The sequence below is a fragment of the Dendrobates tinctorius genome, unplaced genomic scaffold (assembly GCF_039654945.1).
Source record: "Dendrobates tinctorius isolate UK_male_01 unplaced genomic scaffold, ASM3965494v1 ptg000107l, whole genome shotgun sequence".
NCBI lineage: Eukaryota > Metazoa > Chordata > Amphibia > Anura > Dendrobatidae > Dendrobates > Dendrobates tinctorius.
The window spans coordinates 44,359,831-44,376,985 of record NW_027361775.1 but is presented as its reverse complement, the minus strand read 5'-3'; the positions used below and the strand labels follow the sequence as shown (position 1 = coordinate 44,376,985).

General features: G+C 39.3%; 1 protein-coding gene across 1 annotated transcript in view; it reads left to right on the top strand.

Annotated features, from left to right (window-relative positions):
* The window catches only part of P3H2 (prolyl 3-hydroxylase 2), a 315,781-nt gene extending 302,554 nt beyond the window's left edge, over positions 1 to 13,227 (top strand). The window contains exons 14-15 of the mRNA XM_073589425.1: positions 8,934 to 9,074; positions 12,605 to 13,227. Of these exons, the coding sequence (XP_073445526.1) occupies positions 8,934 to 9,074; positions 12,605 to 12,700 (237 nt within the window). The 3' untranslated portion in view covers positions 12,701 to 13,227. The remainder of the gene's footprint in view (positions 1 to 8,933; positions 9,075 to 12,604) is intronic.
* Positions 13,228 to 17,155: the final 3,928 nt, after the last annotated feature.

Here is a 17,155-nt window from a genome sequence, read left to right as displayed (position 1 = left end):
AGTGGCGACTTTTGTGTTTAGACTTTCATGTGGCGAGGTTGGTGTACAGTATGTGTGGTAAAATGTGTGCTGAGGGTGGTATATGTGTTGAAGAACGTGGTAGTGTGTGGCGCATTTTGTGTGTGCGTTCATATCCCCGTGTGTGGTGTGTATCCCATGTCCGGGCCCCACCTTAGCAACTGTACGGTATATACTCTTTGGCGCCATCACTCTCATTCTTTAAGTCCCCCTTGTTCACTTCTGGCAGCTGTCACTTTTCCTTTCACTTTTTCCCCATTATGTAGATAGGGGCAAAATTGTTTGGTGAATTGGAACGCGCGGGGTTAAAATTTCACCTCACAACATAGCCTATGACGCTCTCGGGGTCCAGACGTGTTACTGTGCAAAATTTTGTGGCTGTAGCTACGACGTTGCAGATGCCAATACATACGTACACTTTTTTCCCATTATGTAGATAGGGGCAAAATTGTTTGGTGAATTGGAACACGCGGGGTTAAAATTTTGCCTCACAACATAGCCTATGACGCTCTCGGGGTCCAGACGTGTGACTGTGCCAAATTTTGTGGCTGTAGCTGCGACGGTGCAGATGCCAATCCCGGACATACACACATACATACACCCACATTGAGCTTTATATATTAGATAGTAGCATGAAGCTTGTTGGTTACACTATACAGTAGCATGAAGCTTGGTGATTTTACTACATTACAGTAGTATCAAGCTTGGTGGTTATGCCCCTGTACAGGACCATGAAGCTTGGTGGTTATACTAATATACAGTAGCATGAAGTGTAGTGTTCATACTACTATATAGTGGCATGAACTTGCTGAACATACTATTATACAGTAGCATGAACCTTGGTGGCTATACTGCTATACAGTAGTTTAAAGCTTGGTGGTTATACAACTATACAGTAGTATGAAGCTTGATGTTTATACTACTATACAGTAACATGAAGCTTGGTGGTTATACTACTATACAGTGGCATAGTAGCATGATGCTGATTGGTTATACTACATTACTGTAGTATGAAGCTTGGTGGTTATACAACTATACAGTAGCACGATGATTGGTAGTTATATTGCTATACAGTAGCATGAAGCTAGGTGGTTATACTATACAGTAGTATGAAGCTGGGTGGTTATACTATACAGTAGTATGAAGTTGGTTATACTTATGTACAGTAGCATGAAGCATGGTGTTTAAACTACTATACATTTAGCATGAAGCTTAGTGGTTATACTGCTATACAGTAGCATGACACGTCGTGATTATACTGCTATACAGTAGCATGACACGTGGTGGTTATACAACTAAACCGTAGCATGAATCTTGGTGGTTATACTATATAGTAGCATGAAGCTTGGTGGTTATACAGCTATACACTAGCATGAAGCTTGGTAGTTATATTGCTATACTGTAGCATGAAGCTAAATGGTTATACTATACAGTAGTATGAAACTGTGGTTATACTAATTTACAGTAGCGTGAAGCATGGTGTTTATACTGCTACACAGGAGCATGAAGCTTAGTGGTTATACTGCTATACAGTAGCACAACACATGGTTATACTGCTACAAAGTAGCAAGACACATGGTTGTACTGCTATACAGTAGCATGACACATGGTTATGCAACTAAACAGTAATATGAAGCTTGGTGGTTATACTACTATATAGTAGCATGAAGCTTGGTGGTTATACAACTATACACTAGCATGAAGCTTGGTGGTTATACTGTTATACAGTAGCATGACATGTTGTTATACAACTATACAGTAGTATGAAGTTTAGTGATTATAGTGCTATACAGTAGCATGAAGCTTGATGGGTATATTAATATACAGTACCATTAAGCATGGTGGTTATACTACTATATAGTAGCATGAAGCTTGATGGTTATACTGCTATACAGCAGCACAACATATGATGGTCATACTGCTATACAGTAGCTTGAAGCTTGGTGGTTACACTGTACAGTACCATGAAGCTTGGTGGTTATACTACTATACAGTACCATGAAACTTGTAGGTTATACTGTACGGTAGCATGAAGCTTAGTGGTTATACTTCTATATAGTAGCATGAAGCTTAGTGGTTATACTCCTATATAGTGGCATGAAGCTTGCTGGATATACTGCTATAAAGTAGCATGAAGCTTGGTGGTTATGTGGTAGGTGCCGGGCTTGGGGGGTGGACCACTGCTTTCCCTGTCCAGATGACAAAGACACCAGGCGATGCAAGGACGAGGCGGAGACAGATTTCAATAGTAACAGTTCCGGATTTATTCGTCGTCCTCCTGACGACCACAATCACGCACCGCAGCCTCCTTACAGTTCTGTCTCCAAGCCCTGGTACCTGCACCTTTGCTCCAGTCGAAGTAACGTCCCTCGCGGATTTTGCACTGGGGCTGTCCTAGACCAATCTACCACCAGCGCTTCACCTGCCCGAGGTCGTCGTCCAATTGGTACCCCCGGGGCCTCGTCTGTCCTGCGGTCCATCGGGTCAGGGCCACCCCCCTGACTGTCTCTTTGCTGTCCGTCCCCTGGTCGAGCTCTTCTCTCTTCACCGTCTTCTACCGAGCTCCTCCCGGGACTAGCCTGCCTGGAACCCTACCCTGTTCTATTTATCCCCTCTCTCACTGGGAATTCGCCTCCTGGGTTACTATCTCCCCCATGACTAAGCGTTTCTCAAGCCGTAAGCTGCTAAGTCCTAAGCTACTCCCCCCTGCCATCTTGTGGTCATTTCTCGGTACTGCACTCTCATATCTACCGTTCCTAGCTGTCACCATTCTATCCTGTCAATCTCCGTCTCTTGTGCACAAACCGTCCCCTCCTTCTACCAGTCACGTCTGTCCATCAAGTCAGCTTCCCCACAGTTATACTAATATACAGTAGCATGAACCTTGGTGGTTATATTATACAGTAGCATAAAACTTGGTGGTTATACAACTATACAGTGGCATGAAGCTTAGTGGTTATACTGCTATACCATCGTATGAAGCTTGGTGGTTATACTATACAGTAGCATGAAGCTAGGTGGTTATACTATACAATAGTATGAAGCTTGATGGTTATACTATACAGTAGCATGAAGCTAGGTGGTTATACTATACAATAGTATGAAGCTTGATGGTTATACTATACAGTAGCATGAAGCTTGATGGTTTCTGTTTATACAGGAACAATTTTTGTAGCATAAACAGAGAAAACAACACAGTCCAGCACATATAGATTAAATGAAATTTCTTGCGGTATATGAAAGTTTAAGTAGTCCACAAAAACTTCTAAAGGAGCTTTCTGTAATGAATATTCATAGCAACAAAGCATAAAAGTATAAAAAGACATATACACTTCTACCATGGCTCCGTGCAGGGCACACATCTCCTTGCTGTCATAAGCCACAGTAGCTCACAGTCTAGGCCACAGATAACCCGATGTTACAAACCATGTCAAAGCTCATCCTCGCAGGCTACATTCCTTCAACTGTCTCAGGCTCCAGAAAAATTCAGCCTTACAATCCATAGCTCTTTTCACAGTCATGGCACCAGATCACCAGCTGCTGATCACTTCAGAGTGTTTCTCACAGTACTCGCACAGGGTCAAGGATTGTGATTAGGGTGTTCTTCAAGTTCTGAAGTTACAAAAAGGCATTAAACGCAAAAAGTCTCCACAATCACTCACTATTTCCAGAACTGGTTTACTTTCTCTCCATCCTAGTAGACTCTACATGTGAAGCAGAACCAAATGAAGACAGCGCTCCTTAGGAAGTTTCTTATACAAGTTCTTTATTCCTCCATATAATAGTAGCTTGTTATTATTTGTACGAATAAAGAACTTATACTGTATATGAAGCTTCGCTAAGGAGTCTTCAACTAGTTCTGCATATTTTACATTGAGTGATTACCTTGGGTGTACTTTGACAATGATGCTCAAATTTGCCTTATGTGTGCTGCAGACAAACTTATTTGTAGTTCTCTACTTTTGAAGCAGTGTTGGCTTCTGGTTGCCCTTACTGACAGGCATGCCCTTTGGCTGAAGGAGTTCAGTTACACACTATGACCATCTGCCATCCACTGCACCAGAACATAAGACACCATAGCTCCTGTGTTTTATCCTCTGGACAATTGTAGACTAGAGCTTGTGACATGCCACGTTTTAGCAATCTGCATAGATCTGGGACCTCGCATCCACCGCACATAATATACATCAAAGATCAGTACCCATATGAAACATATTTACATACATTTCCCTGTAATAAAAAAGTTTTTATACAGTTCCTTGCGAAAGCATTTGGCCCCCTGGAACTTTTCAACCTTTTTCCACAAATCATGCTACAAACATAAAGATGCCAAATGTAAATTTTTGGTGAACAATCAACAAGTGGGACACAATTGTGAAGTTGAACGAAATTTATTGGTTATTTTAAATTTTTGTGGAAATACAAAAACTGAAAAGTGGGGAGTGCATATTATATTATTCGGCCCCTTTACTTTCAGTACAGCAAACTCTCACTCCAGAAGTTCATTGTGGATCTCTGAATGATCCAATGTTGTCCTAAATGACTAATGATGATAAATATAATCCACCTGTGTGTAATCAAGTCTCCGTATAAATGCACCTGCACAGTGATAGTCTCAGGGTTCTGTTTGAAGCACAGAGAGCATCATGAAGACCAAGAAACACAACAGGCAGGTCCGTGATACTGTTGTTGAGAAATTTAAAGCCGGATTTGGATACAAAATGATTTCCAAAACTTTAAACATCCCAAGGAGCACTGTGCAAGCGATCATATTGAAATGGAAGGAGTATCATACCACTGCAAATCTACCAAGACCCGGCCGTCCCGAGAAGACTGATCAGAGATGCAGCCAAGAGGCCTATGATCACTCTGGTTGAACTGCAGAGATCTATAGCTGAGATGGGACAGTCTGTCTAGAGGACAACAATCAGTCGTACACTGCACAAATCAGGCCGTTATGGAAGAGTGGCAAGAAGAAAGCCATATCTCAAAGATATCCATAAAAAGTGTTGTTTAAAGCTTGCAACAAGCAACCTGGGAGACACACCAAACATGTGGAAGAAAGTGCTCTGGTCAGATGAAACCAAAAATCTAACTTTTTGGCAACAATGCCAAACGATATGTTTGACGTAAAGGCAACACAGCTCATCACCCTGAACACATCATCCCCACTGTCAAACATGGTGGTGGCAGCATCATGGTTTGGGGCTGCTTTTCTTCAGCAGGGACAGGGAAGGTGGTTAAAATTGATGGGAAGATGGATGGAGCCAAATACAGGACCATTCTTGAAGAAAACCTGTTGGAGTCTGCAAAAGACCTGAGACTGGGACAGAGATTTGTCTTCCAACAAGACAATGATCCCAAACATAAAGCCAAATCTACAATGGAATGGTTCACAAATAAACGTATCCAGGTGTTAGAATGGCTAAGTCAAAGTCCAGACCTGAATCCAATCGAGAATCTGTGTAAAGAGCTGAAAACTGCTGTTCACAAACGATCTCCATCAAACCTCACTGAGCTCAAGCTGTTTGCGACGGATGAATGGCCAAGAATTTCAGTCTCTCAATGTACAAAACTGATAGAGACATACCTCAAGCGACTTGCAGATGTAATCGCAGCAAAAGGTGGTGCAACAAAGTATTAAGTTAAAGGGGCCGAATAATATTGCGCGTCCCACTTTTCAGTTTTTGAATTTCCACAAAAATTTAAAATAACCAATAAATTTTGTTCAACTTCACAATTGTGTCCCACTTGTTGTTGATTCTTCACCAAAAATTTACATTTGGTATCTTTATGTTTGAAGCATGATATGTGGGAAAAGGTTGAAAAGTTCCAGGGGGCCGAATACTTCCGCAAGGCACTGTAACATATAAACTTTACAAGGTGATAATACTGGCTCTCTGTTCGCACTTTTTGGCATTTCATGGAAAACTAAATCAATATTGGAGGTCCAATCAAGTTAATCAACTCAAAGTTAGGAGGTCATTTTGTACTAAATATGAATATCAAAAATGTCTGAGCCCAAGGAAAGTAACCAACCATATAAAGTGACAATAACATTGTGTATCATAAAGCATAAAGGTTATTATCACATCATTAAAAGCACATACAAATATAATAAAATCAGCAGGTACCTCAGAAAAGAGGGACACACAATAAAGACCTAGGTGTACACAATGCAATATATTTAGCTTATGTTCTATCAAATGAGTTAACAAACTTAGCTATCATATAATGTAGATGTGCATTTGAGTATAATAGGTAAAGAGCAACCCTTTACAAAAGCATAATTACCTATGGTAAGGTCTTAAGTGTAGATAAGGAGTATGTCAGGTCTGGAGTCCCTCCACCCCTATGCGTGTTTCGTTACACTTCCTCAGGGGGCATATTGCAAGACACCTGGTTACTTAAAGGGACAGTGCCCATTTTTCTTTGCTTAAAGGGTCATCATGAACATACCGTATATACTCCCGTATAAGCCGAGATTTTCAGCCCATTTTTAGGGGCTGAAAGTCCCCCTCTCGGCTTATACGCAAGTCAAATACCGGGGGTGGGCGGGGGAGCGGGGGTGTCAGAGACCATACTCACCCTCTCCTTGCACATCTCTGCAGCCCCTGAATCTCCTCCCTCTGTCGTCTACTTCCTGTGTTCAGCAGTCAGGTGGTACCGCTCATTAAACTCATGAATATACGCATATTTATGAGTTTAATGAGCGGTACCACGTGACCGCCGAATGCAGGAAGCAGACCGATGGAGAAGCAGGGGCTGCAGAGTAGACCGTGCGCCAGGAGGGGGTGAGTATGACGGGGGCAGAGCAATATTCACCTGTCCCCGTTCCATTGCCGTGCACCGCTGTGTCTCTGGGTCCTCCTGCTGTGACATTCAGGTCAGAGGACGCGATGACATAGTCAGTGCGTGCCCTCTGATAAATGAACGTCACTGCAGAGACCCGGGAGACACCGCGGTGGACGGCGATGGAACGGCCCGGTAAATATCGCCGATGCCGGGGGCTCAGGACACCGGCACCTGGCCCCCAGCAACGGAGAGGTGAGTATGTCATTGTTTTTTTTAATTGCAGCAGCAAATAAGGGGTATTTATGGGGCAGCATTAACCCTTGTGCAGCAGCATATTATGGGGGGGTATTTATGGAGCATCTTATGGGGCAGCATTAACCCTTGAGCAGCAGCATATGGGGGTATTTATAGAGCATCTTATGGGGCAGCATTAACCCTTGTGCAGCAGCATATGGGGGTATTTATGGAGCATCTTATGGGGCAGCATTAACCCTTATGCAGCAGCATATGGGGGTATTTATGGAGCATCTTATGGGGCAGCATTAACCCTTGTGCAGCAGCATATTATGGGGGTATTTATGAAGCATCATATGGGGCAGTATTAACCCTTGTGCAGCAGCATATGGGGGGTATTTATGGAGAATCTTCTTGGGCCAGCATTAACCCTTATGCAGCAGCATATGGGAGGTTTTATCTATGCAGCATCTTCTTGGACCACCATTAACCCTATGCTTATATGCGAGTCAATACGTTTTCCCAGTTTTTTGTAGCAAAATTAGGGGGGTCGGCTTATACATGGGTCGGCTTATACATGAGTATATATGGTAATACAACATAATATAATATACAGTATATCAGGTTGGTCAGATGTTTCATTGATCGAATACAACAATAAAGCTTAAGAGTATAATATCTTATTAAAGGAGTTGTGACCATTCTTCTCGATTCAACCACTTTACAACCTCTTGTGACTTTTTGCAAGAATGGAGCAGGAGATGGTGGTATAATGGACAACTGCCCACTTTTTTTCTTCCACTTGCTTTTATAAATCTTTAGTAGACTTCAGAGAAGTAAGTCTAGCATTTTGCATCATATACTGCGTAATGGGCTCTTAAAAGGAATCTGTTACAAGGTTATTGCCACCTAATTTAACAGCAGCATAACGTAAAGACAGAGATCCTGATTCCAGCAATGCGCCTCTTACTAGGCTACTTACTTGCTGTAGTTTTTCTAAAATCACTGTTTTATCAGCAGTAGATTATCACTAGAGGGCTAGTAATCCTGCTTTCACGTAGTCCCCCATATTCATGAGCTCTGTATAACCCCACCACAACACTGATTGGCAGCTTTCTGCCGATGCATGATTTATACATAGCTCAGCATTCAGAGAACTTGCAGATAAAGCAGTGAATTTTATCACAACTGCAGCAAGGAGCCCAGTAAGTAATATATCACTGAAGAATCTGTTTCCCTACATTATGCCGCTTTCAGATAATGTAGTGAAAAACTTGCAACACATTCCCTTTCAATTAAATAGTTTAAAATACCTTAGCAACTAATGCAACATTATACTTTCTCTACTGTAGAAAACTATTGTTCTCAGATTTGAGAAATGTAAAGAAATACTCTATTTTTGGAAACATCTTTAATAGTTAGAGGTATTTCTGTCTCAGTCATTATTATATGTCCACTACTTGGTGCTGCACCTATGTAAAGATTGGGGGTCTCCAGATGGTTGGAACCAGGTGTGTGCCACATTCCCATGTATTGGTCATGGTTTCAGAATGACTGGGGTAGATGTAGATGAGACCCACTCCTATTAAAGATTTACGCCATGTTCTATGAAAATGCAATTTTTGATTAAAATAAGAATACCTCTTATAATGAGCAAAAAATATCAAAACAGTAGGGATACAAGTGGCAAAGTAAAGATTAGGCTTTTATATAGAGTCTTACATCTACAGTACATGAATGAAGAAAACATTACAACTGTGAAGAACATAAAATGACATTAAAGCATCTATTATGATAATTCAGTTTTGGAATACTGTAAACCTTACTGCCCAACTTGTGACTGAATAGTAGATTCTGTAGATAACTTTAACCTTCTTTATTTACAGGCTTCCATAAAGCCTAAATGTGGTCGCTTGGTTGGATTTTCTTCAGGAGGAGAGAATCCTCATGGGGTTAAAGCTGTAACCGGTGGGCAGAGGTGCGCTGTTGCTCTCTGGTTCACTCTAGATCCAATGTACAGAGAACTGGTAAGTGACACAATTCACACTAAGCATCGCAACGCTAAAAATTCTGGAATTTACAGCTAGTGGCGTACATACAATGGACGTTGACCACACAGCTGCTATGAAGCCAGTAGACCACATTCACATGTTCAGTATTTGGTCAGTATCTTACATCAGTCTTTATAAGCCAAAACCAGGATTGGAACAATAAGAGGAAAATTATAAGAAAAGTGTCATAGAAACACGTCACCAATTCTTCATTTTTCACCCACTCCTGGTTTTTGCTTACAGATACTGATGTCAAATAGTGACCAAATCTCTAAATTGAATTGAGCAGAAATGGACATATGACATAACATGGTCAGTGGAAATCCACCAATATTACATCAGTTTTAGTCAGCCTCATCAGGTCTAATAAACCTATTTACGGTAATAATGTATCCAGTTTATATTATGATATCTGGTGACAGAGCCTCTTTAATGATCAGGAGGCAGAGCTCTCCAAAATTACACTGTTTAGTCATAGAAAGAACTGCGCTGCTCCACAGTCTTTTTTATCCTTTCCGCGCTCATTGCTATTATCAATGCATGTAAGAAATGGAACGCTGAACCACCTTCTGGCCCCACAATGTACTGCTATGTCATGGAGAGGGTGCGGGTGTATGGAGCCAACTAAGGGGCTTAGCCTTCTCCATACAAGGCAGATGCTGGTTGTATTACACAGTCGGCATCTGCCCCTAACAGCAGAGACTGGAGCTAGTTCCAATCACTTCTATTAACCCGTTAAATTCCACCATCAATCACTGAGGCATTTAAATCATACGCTCCTTCCCGTGTATCTGAAGCATTGCAGTATATACTACAAACAATCACATGATTACAGGTTCAACTACTTTATAAGGACTAAAAAAGTGACAAATAAAAAAATGTTTTTTTTTTTAAAAAAAACATAAAATTCTAAACACCCCATTTTTCCTCAGTTAAAAATAGAGAAATTAAAAAAAGGGCCTATTTGCTTAAGGATGTGGCATTACCAATCTATCAATATATATTTATTTATTTTACACACGTACATAGTGCCATGATTCCACAGCGCTTTACAGACATTCACAAAACTAGGATATCATCAAAAAGTTAATTTATTTCAGTACTTCAATACAAAAAGTGAAACTCATATATAGAGTCATTACAAACAGAGTGATGTATTTCAAGTGTTTATTTCTGTTAATGTTGATGATTATAAACCCAAAAGTCATTATCTCAAGATGTAAATTAGAATACTTTATAACACCAGCTTGAAAAATTATTTTAAAATCCGAAATGTTGGCCTAATGTATGATCAGTAAATGCACTCAATACTTGGTAGGGGCTCCTTTTGCATCAATTACTGCATCAATGTGATGTGGCAAAGAGGCAATCAGCCTGTGGCACTGCTGAGGTGTTATGGATGCCCAGGTTGCTTTGATAGCAGCATTCAGCTCATCTGCATTCTTGGGTCTGGTGTCTCTCATCTTCCTCCTGACAATACCCCTTAGATTCTCTATGGGGTTAAGGTCAGGTGAGTTTGCTGGCCAATCAAGCACAGTGATACTGTTGTTTTTAAACCAGGTATTGGTACTTTTGGCAATGTGGACAGGTGCCAAGTCCTGCTGGAGAATGAAATTTCCATCTCCAAAAAGCTTGTGGGCAGAGGAGAATCATGAAGTGTTCTAAAATTTCCTGGTAGACGGCTGCGCTGACTTTGGACATCTGCCAAGTCAGCAGTCTTCCCCATGATTGTGGAGCCTACTGAAACAGACTTAGGGACCTTTCTAAACGCTTAGGAAGCCTTTGCAGGTGTTTTTTGTTAATTCTAAATTACTGAGATAATGACTTGGGTTTTCATTGGCTGTAAGCCATAATCATCAACATTGACAGAAATAAACACTTGAAATAGATCACTCTGTTTGTAATGACCCTATATAATATGAGTTTCACTTTTTATATTGAAGAACTGAAATAAAATAACTTTTTGATGATATTCTAATTTTGTGAGAAGCACCTGTGTAGATATATCATTATTTCAGATTATTTAACCTATACAGGAAATATAGTAAAGGAAAAGAAAATCTAAATATCAAAATTGCCATTTTTAGTCACCTAATCACCAAAAAAGCAAATAAAAGCAATTGAAACATATATATGTCAACATTTTACCAACAAAATCTACAACTCAGTGCACAAAACACAAGCACTCATATAGCACCGTTGATGTAAAAATAAAAAAATTATGGGTTTTGGAAAATGGCGCTGAAATGATAACAAAAGCTATAAAAGTTTGGTTTATCCAAAATCATAGAAACCTGGAAAATCATATTGCCAAATCATCTGTACTGCACAATTATATATGTATAACTAAAGCCCAAAAAACAGACAGAATAGATTTTTTTTCCACAATTTCATCTCACCTTTAATTTTTTTTCGTTTTTCAGCACATTTTATTGCTAAAATTAATGGTATCAATCAAAACTACAACTCACTTTGGAAAAAACAAGTAAAGGGAAAATACCACTTTTTCAGTGGTGTTACTTGAAGGTCATGCGCCCCAATGCAAAAGCTCCAGTGTGGCCCTCAATTATTGCAAGTCTTTGCCAATATTGCTCTTTTCCTATAGGTCAAAGAGACTTTTGGGGCTACTTAGGTCGCAGGTTCAACTTCATTTATAAGGACAATAAAAAGTGAAAAATAAAAAAAGTTTCTTTAAAAAAAAAAAAAAAATCTAATCACCCCATTTTTCCTCAGTTAAACATACATGAAATTTAAAAAAAGGCCTATAAAACTATAAAAGTTTGGTATCGCTGAAATCATACAAACCTGTAGAATCATACTGTCAGGTCATTTTTTCTGCACAATTCAGGCTGTGTAACTAAAGCCCAGAAAATGATGACAGAATATCTTTTTTTTTTCTCCTCACTTTATTTTTTTTTTTCTCGTTTCTCAGCACATTTTATTGGTAAAATGAATGGTATCAATCAAAACTGCAACTCGCCTCGGAAAAAAAAAATCAAGAAAAAATAAAAAAAAAATTTGGCTTTTTCATTGATGTAACTTGAAGCTCATGGACCCCAATAGAAAATCTCCAATGGGGCCCTCAATTATTTCAAGTCTTTACCAGTAAAGGTCTTTTCAAATAGGCCAAAGGAACTTTTGGGGAACCTTGACTCCAGGGCCGGGTGCGATTGCAACTCCTGCACCCTGTTGTAGCTACGCCCCTGGGCTTTTTGAAGAATGGGAGAGAAAAAGAAAAGCAAAAAAAGTAAATTTGGCTGTGTCCTTAAGCGGTTAACACTAGGTACAAAAGGAACAATCAGAAAGTCTCTGGTTGTTGGTCAGCTAAGGCTAACATTTTTGACTATCCCCAATGTGGCTCTGTATCTTCCTTTTGCCACACTCCAAGTGTATGCGTATGGGTTTTTTTGTGCGAGGGGAGCAATTCTTGCTTGCTATAGTTCCCTGTGAGTTCTTTCTGTGTCCCTGTCTAGTATAACATTTTTTATTTCTCTGAATCTTTCCAGGAGCGGCTGCAGGCAGATGAGGTTATACGATCACTAAACCAGGCTAGTAAAGGAAGAAGTGAAGAACTGAATATTAATCCCAAGGATGAGTTATAACAAGGAATATTTAATGACAAAGTATTTATTGTTAATAATCTTATTAGAATGGTTTTATTTTTGTACAAAGAATACAATGTAATTTAAATAATGAAAAGGACGAGGAGCTTTGAACCCACCCCTGAAGAGTTTACTTATTTATATATATATATTACTGTATTGATTCTGTTCTCTGGAATTCACTACTGAGCATTGTACTGTATCGCTGTCGCCAGAATGTGGTTAGTATTAATTCCATGACAAGTTCTCTTCATCTACTTCTTCTGCTACTGGAAGAACCTCGAAAGTGTCTAGTACTCGTCATACGTTCTAATTTGTGTATTTCAGAAGCTTTGTATTTATTTATCTATAAGGCATAATTAATATATTTATTTTGTACAAAATAAAAGTTTGTGAAAAGCCAAACAATATTGGTTATTGGAAGAGCCTTTTATGTCCATTACCTGGTTAGATATTACTTTGCCATGTGGCCTCTTTAGACTGGCAAATCCGTTATGGAAGTAAAATAAATGTTTCTTCTACATCGGCTCTCGCCTGTTCATTTAAACCAAGTGTCTAAATATAATCAAACTGATGAACTTTTCAGAGATTCAACAAAAATATATTGCAATTCTTTATTGAATAATAAAAACACAATTATGTACTATTAGTGCCAAATTAAACCCTGGGGAGCCCCTAGGCAGTCGAAATTTTGGGGCCTCTTCTGCTAATTGTTTCCTAATATGTTTTCTCAATACCAACAGCTAACAACAATTTTAATATACCAATAACATTTTATTAAACAGCACAAAAATTAAGTGATTCAAGCTTCGTTATAACCCAGAAAAGGTAATAAACTAATGTCAGTCTCGGGTGTAGTCCTCTACATAGACTGTTTCTCTATATTTTTATTCTCCTGTGGTCTCGAAGCGGAGGCCAAAAAAAAACGTAATTCTGGAGTTTCGATTTTTTTTTTCGTTATGCAGTTTACCAATTGGTTTAATTTATTTTACATTTTGATAGATCGGACTTTTACGATCACAGCGATATCAAATATATTTTGTATTTTTATATTTTATCTTTAATGGGGCAAAAGGGGGGTGATTTAAACGTTTGTATTTTATTTATTTTTTTTCATATTTTGAAAAACTTTTTTTCACTTTTTACTGTATTCAATAGCCCTCTTAGGAGACTTGAAGCTGCGATTGTCTGATCCCTTGTGCTATGCACAGCAATGCATCAGCGATGTATAATGTATATACACTGTATGTATATTGTATATACAGTTCTGTTCACCATTATTGGCACCCTTTCATTTTTTTTTCATAGACTGCGCAATATCTTCAGAAATAAATGGAAATGTACCAAAGTTATATCCTTGTGATTTTTTTAATTAGTGGTCCAAAGTGATACAGCAATAAAACATTGTTTTTCAACTTACATGTTGCAGAGTCAATGAAGAAACAGCATGTGCAGCAATAAAGGCACCCCTAATTAATACTTGTTTGTACACCCTTTAGCATTGATGACAGCCTCCAAGCATTTCTTGTAGCCATCAATAAGTTCCTTGCAATTCTCAGTTGATATTTTCTCCCACTCTTCCTTTGCAGTTTATACAAGCTCTTGAATGTTTGCATGGATTCAGATTTCAGCTCACCCCAAAGATTTTTAATGGGATTGAGGTCAGGACTCATTGCTGGTCATTTTAAAGCAGTCCATTCTTTCTTTTCAACCATTCCTGTGTACTTTTGGATGTGTGCTTTGGGTCATTGTCTTGCTGGAGGACGCAGGATCGTTGACTCAAATCAAGTTTTCTTACACTGGGTAGGACATTTCACTCTAAAACTTCTTGATAATTCTCTGATTTCATGATTCCTGTGAAATGGTCAATGCCTCCAGTACCAGATGCAGCAAAGAAACCCCACTGCATTATGGATCCTCCACCATGCTTAATTGTTGGTAGGGTGTTCTTTTCCTTATAAGCTTCATTGCACCATCTGTAAACAAACTGTTGCTTTGCATTACCAAAAAAAGCTCTATTTTTGGTTCATCTGTCCACAGAACATTTTCCCAGAAGGATTGTGGTTTATCAAGGCAATCTTTGGTAAAGATCAGTCATTCCTTTTTATGTATTTTCTTCAGCAATGGTTTCTTCCTTGGCCTTCACCCATAAAGCTCTGCTTGGTTTAGTGTGTGACGTATGTTACTTGTTGAAATCATGACCCCAGACTGTTTAGATTGTACTTCAGTTTTTTGGATGTTTGACGTGGTGTTTTTTCACCAAATTTCAAAGACATCTGTTGTCAATTTTCCTTGATGATTCCATGCTTGGCAAACTTCTTAATAACATTTTGCACTGTTGAAACTGGGATACCAAGGTCTATGGAGATGGCCTTAAAACCTTTGGGGAGTCTCGTGTTTGCTAATAGCAGTTCTAATACCATCAAACAGCTCCTTTGTCTTCACTATTGTGAATAAGGAACAGGGCCCACTATGTGGCTTTTTAACCCCTTAATGACCAGGGATATTTCAGTTTTGGAATTTGTTTTTTGCTCCCCCTCTTCAGAGCCATAACGTTTTTATTTTTCTGTAAATATGACGATGTGAGGGCTTGTTTTTTGCAGGACAAGTTGTACTTTTGAACGACATAATTGGTTTTAGCATATCGTATACTGTTAAACGTGAAAATTCCAAGTGCGGTGATATTGCAAAAAAAGTGCAAATCCACAGTTGTTGTTTGTTTTGGTTTTTTTTACCATGTTCACTAAATGCTAAAACTGACCTGCCATTATGATTCTCCAGTTCATTACGAGTTCACAGACACCAAACATGTGTAGGTTATTTTTTTATTTCAGTGGTGACACAAAATCCAAAATTTGTTAAAGAAAAAAAAATGGCACCATTTTCCGAGACCTGTAGCATCTCTATTTTTCGTGATCTGAGGCTAGGTGAGGGCTTATTGTTTGCATGCTGAGCTGATGGTTTTATTGATACCATTTGATACAATATTTTAATCGCTCATTATTGCATTTTGTTGCAATATAGCCGCAACCAAGAAAACGTAATTCTCTCTTTTTTAATTTTTTTTCTCGCTATGCCGTTTAGCGACTGGGTTAATTCTTTTTTTATATTGATCGGGCAATTCTGAATGCGTCGATACCAAATATGTGTATATTTGATCTTTTTTTTGTTTTATTTTGAATGTTGCGAAGGGGGGGTGATTTAAACTTTTAAATTTTTAAATTCTTTAAATATTTTTAAAAACATTTATTACTTTTTGCATGCTTCAGTAGTCTCCATGGGAAGCTGTAATACTTTGATTGCCTCTGCTTCACACAGGCGATGATCAGATCGCCTGTGTGTAGTAGAAATGCTCACTTGCAATGAGTGCCGACCACAGGGAGGTGCTCATAACAATCTGGCAATGACAACCATAGAGGTTGGCTGCAGACCTCTGGTTGTTATCCCAACCCATCGGTTATGCCAACCGCGATCATATGATGGGGTCACCAATGGGCGGGATTAGCGATGTGCTTCCTGTTAGCGTGAGTTAAATGTTACTGGCAGAGATTGACAGCAGCATTTAATCGCAATTCCACCTGCGGCTGTTGCAGGCTCATGTGAGCTGTATAGATCAGCTGACATGTGCCTGGAAAAGTGCAGGCTCAGGCTCTGCAGGGAGTCTGACATAGGCGTACTATTACGCCAGATGTCGGAAAGTGGTTAAGATGCTGAAGTCGTCATTCATTGGGTAATTCATGTCACATGGGCAATGCAACACCAGTTAATCACAGGTAATTCTCATTTGCAATTTACCACAGGCGAGTCAAAATGTGTTTCCATACTAATTTAATGTAAAGGGTGCCAATACCAGTGCCACAGCAAGCTTTAGGTTTTTCTATTTTTCCCTTCCATTGTATTTTGCTTTAAATTAGTGTTTATCATTTGCTCTTTTGTATTTAACATGAGTGCTCTATACAAAAAAAAGTTTCACTTGATTCATTTTTTTCAGGAGTTATTCCACATTATGTATTTAAAGTTCATGGGTGCCAATAATGATGAACAGGACTGTATGGCGTATGTACAGTGAAAATCATGATCTCCTGTGAACACCAGCCACGGGCCAGCATTCCTAGGAGGATCATAATGACATATACGGGGTCATCAGCAGAGCCACGGCTGTTATGGCAACCCATCGGTGGCCAGCGATGATGTCATAGCAGCACAAATGTAAACATGTAACAATGTGCACCCCTTTCGGCACATATTAATGCCGCTGTCATAGTTTGACCTTTGGATTTAATAGGTTAAAATCTGCGGCGGAGCTCCACTCCACCTGCAGCTGTTAGGGGCACATGATGGCTGATTAAATCAGCTGTCATGTGTGGGTAATGATGCAGGCGTGCGAGGCATTAAACGCAAAGATATGACATATGATGTAAGTTTGTCATATGTCATGAAAGGGTTAATATGCAC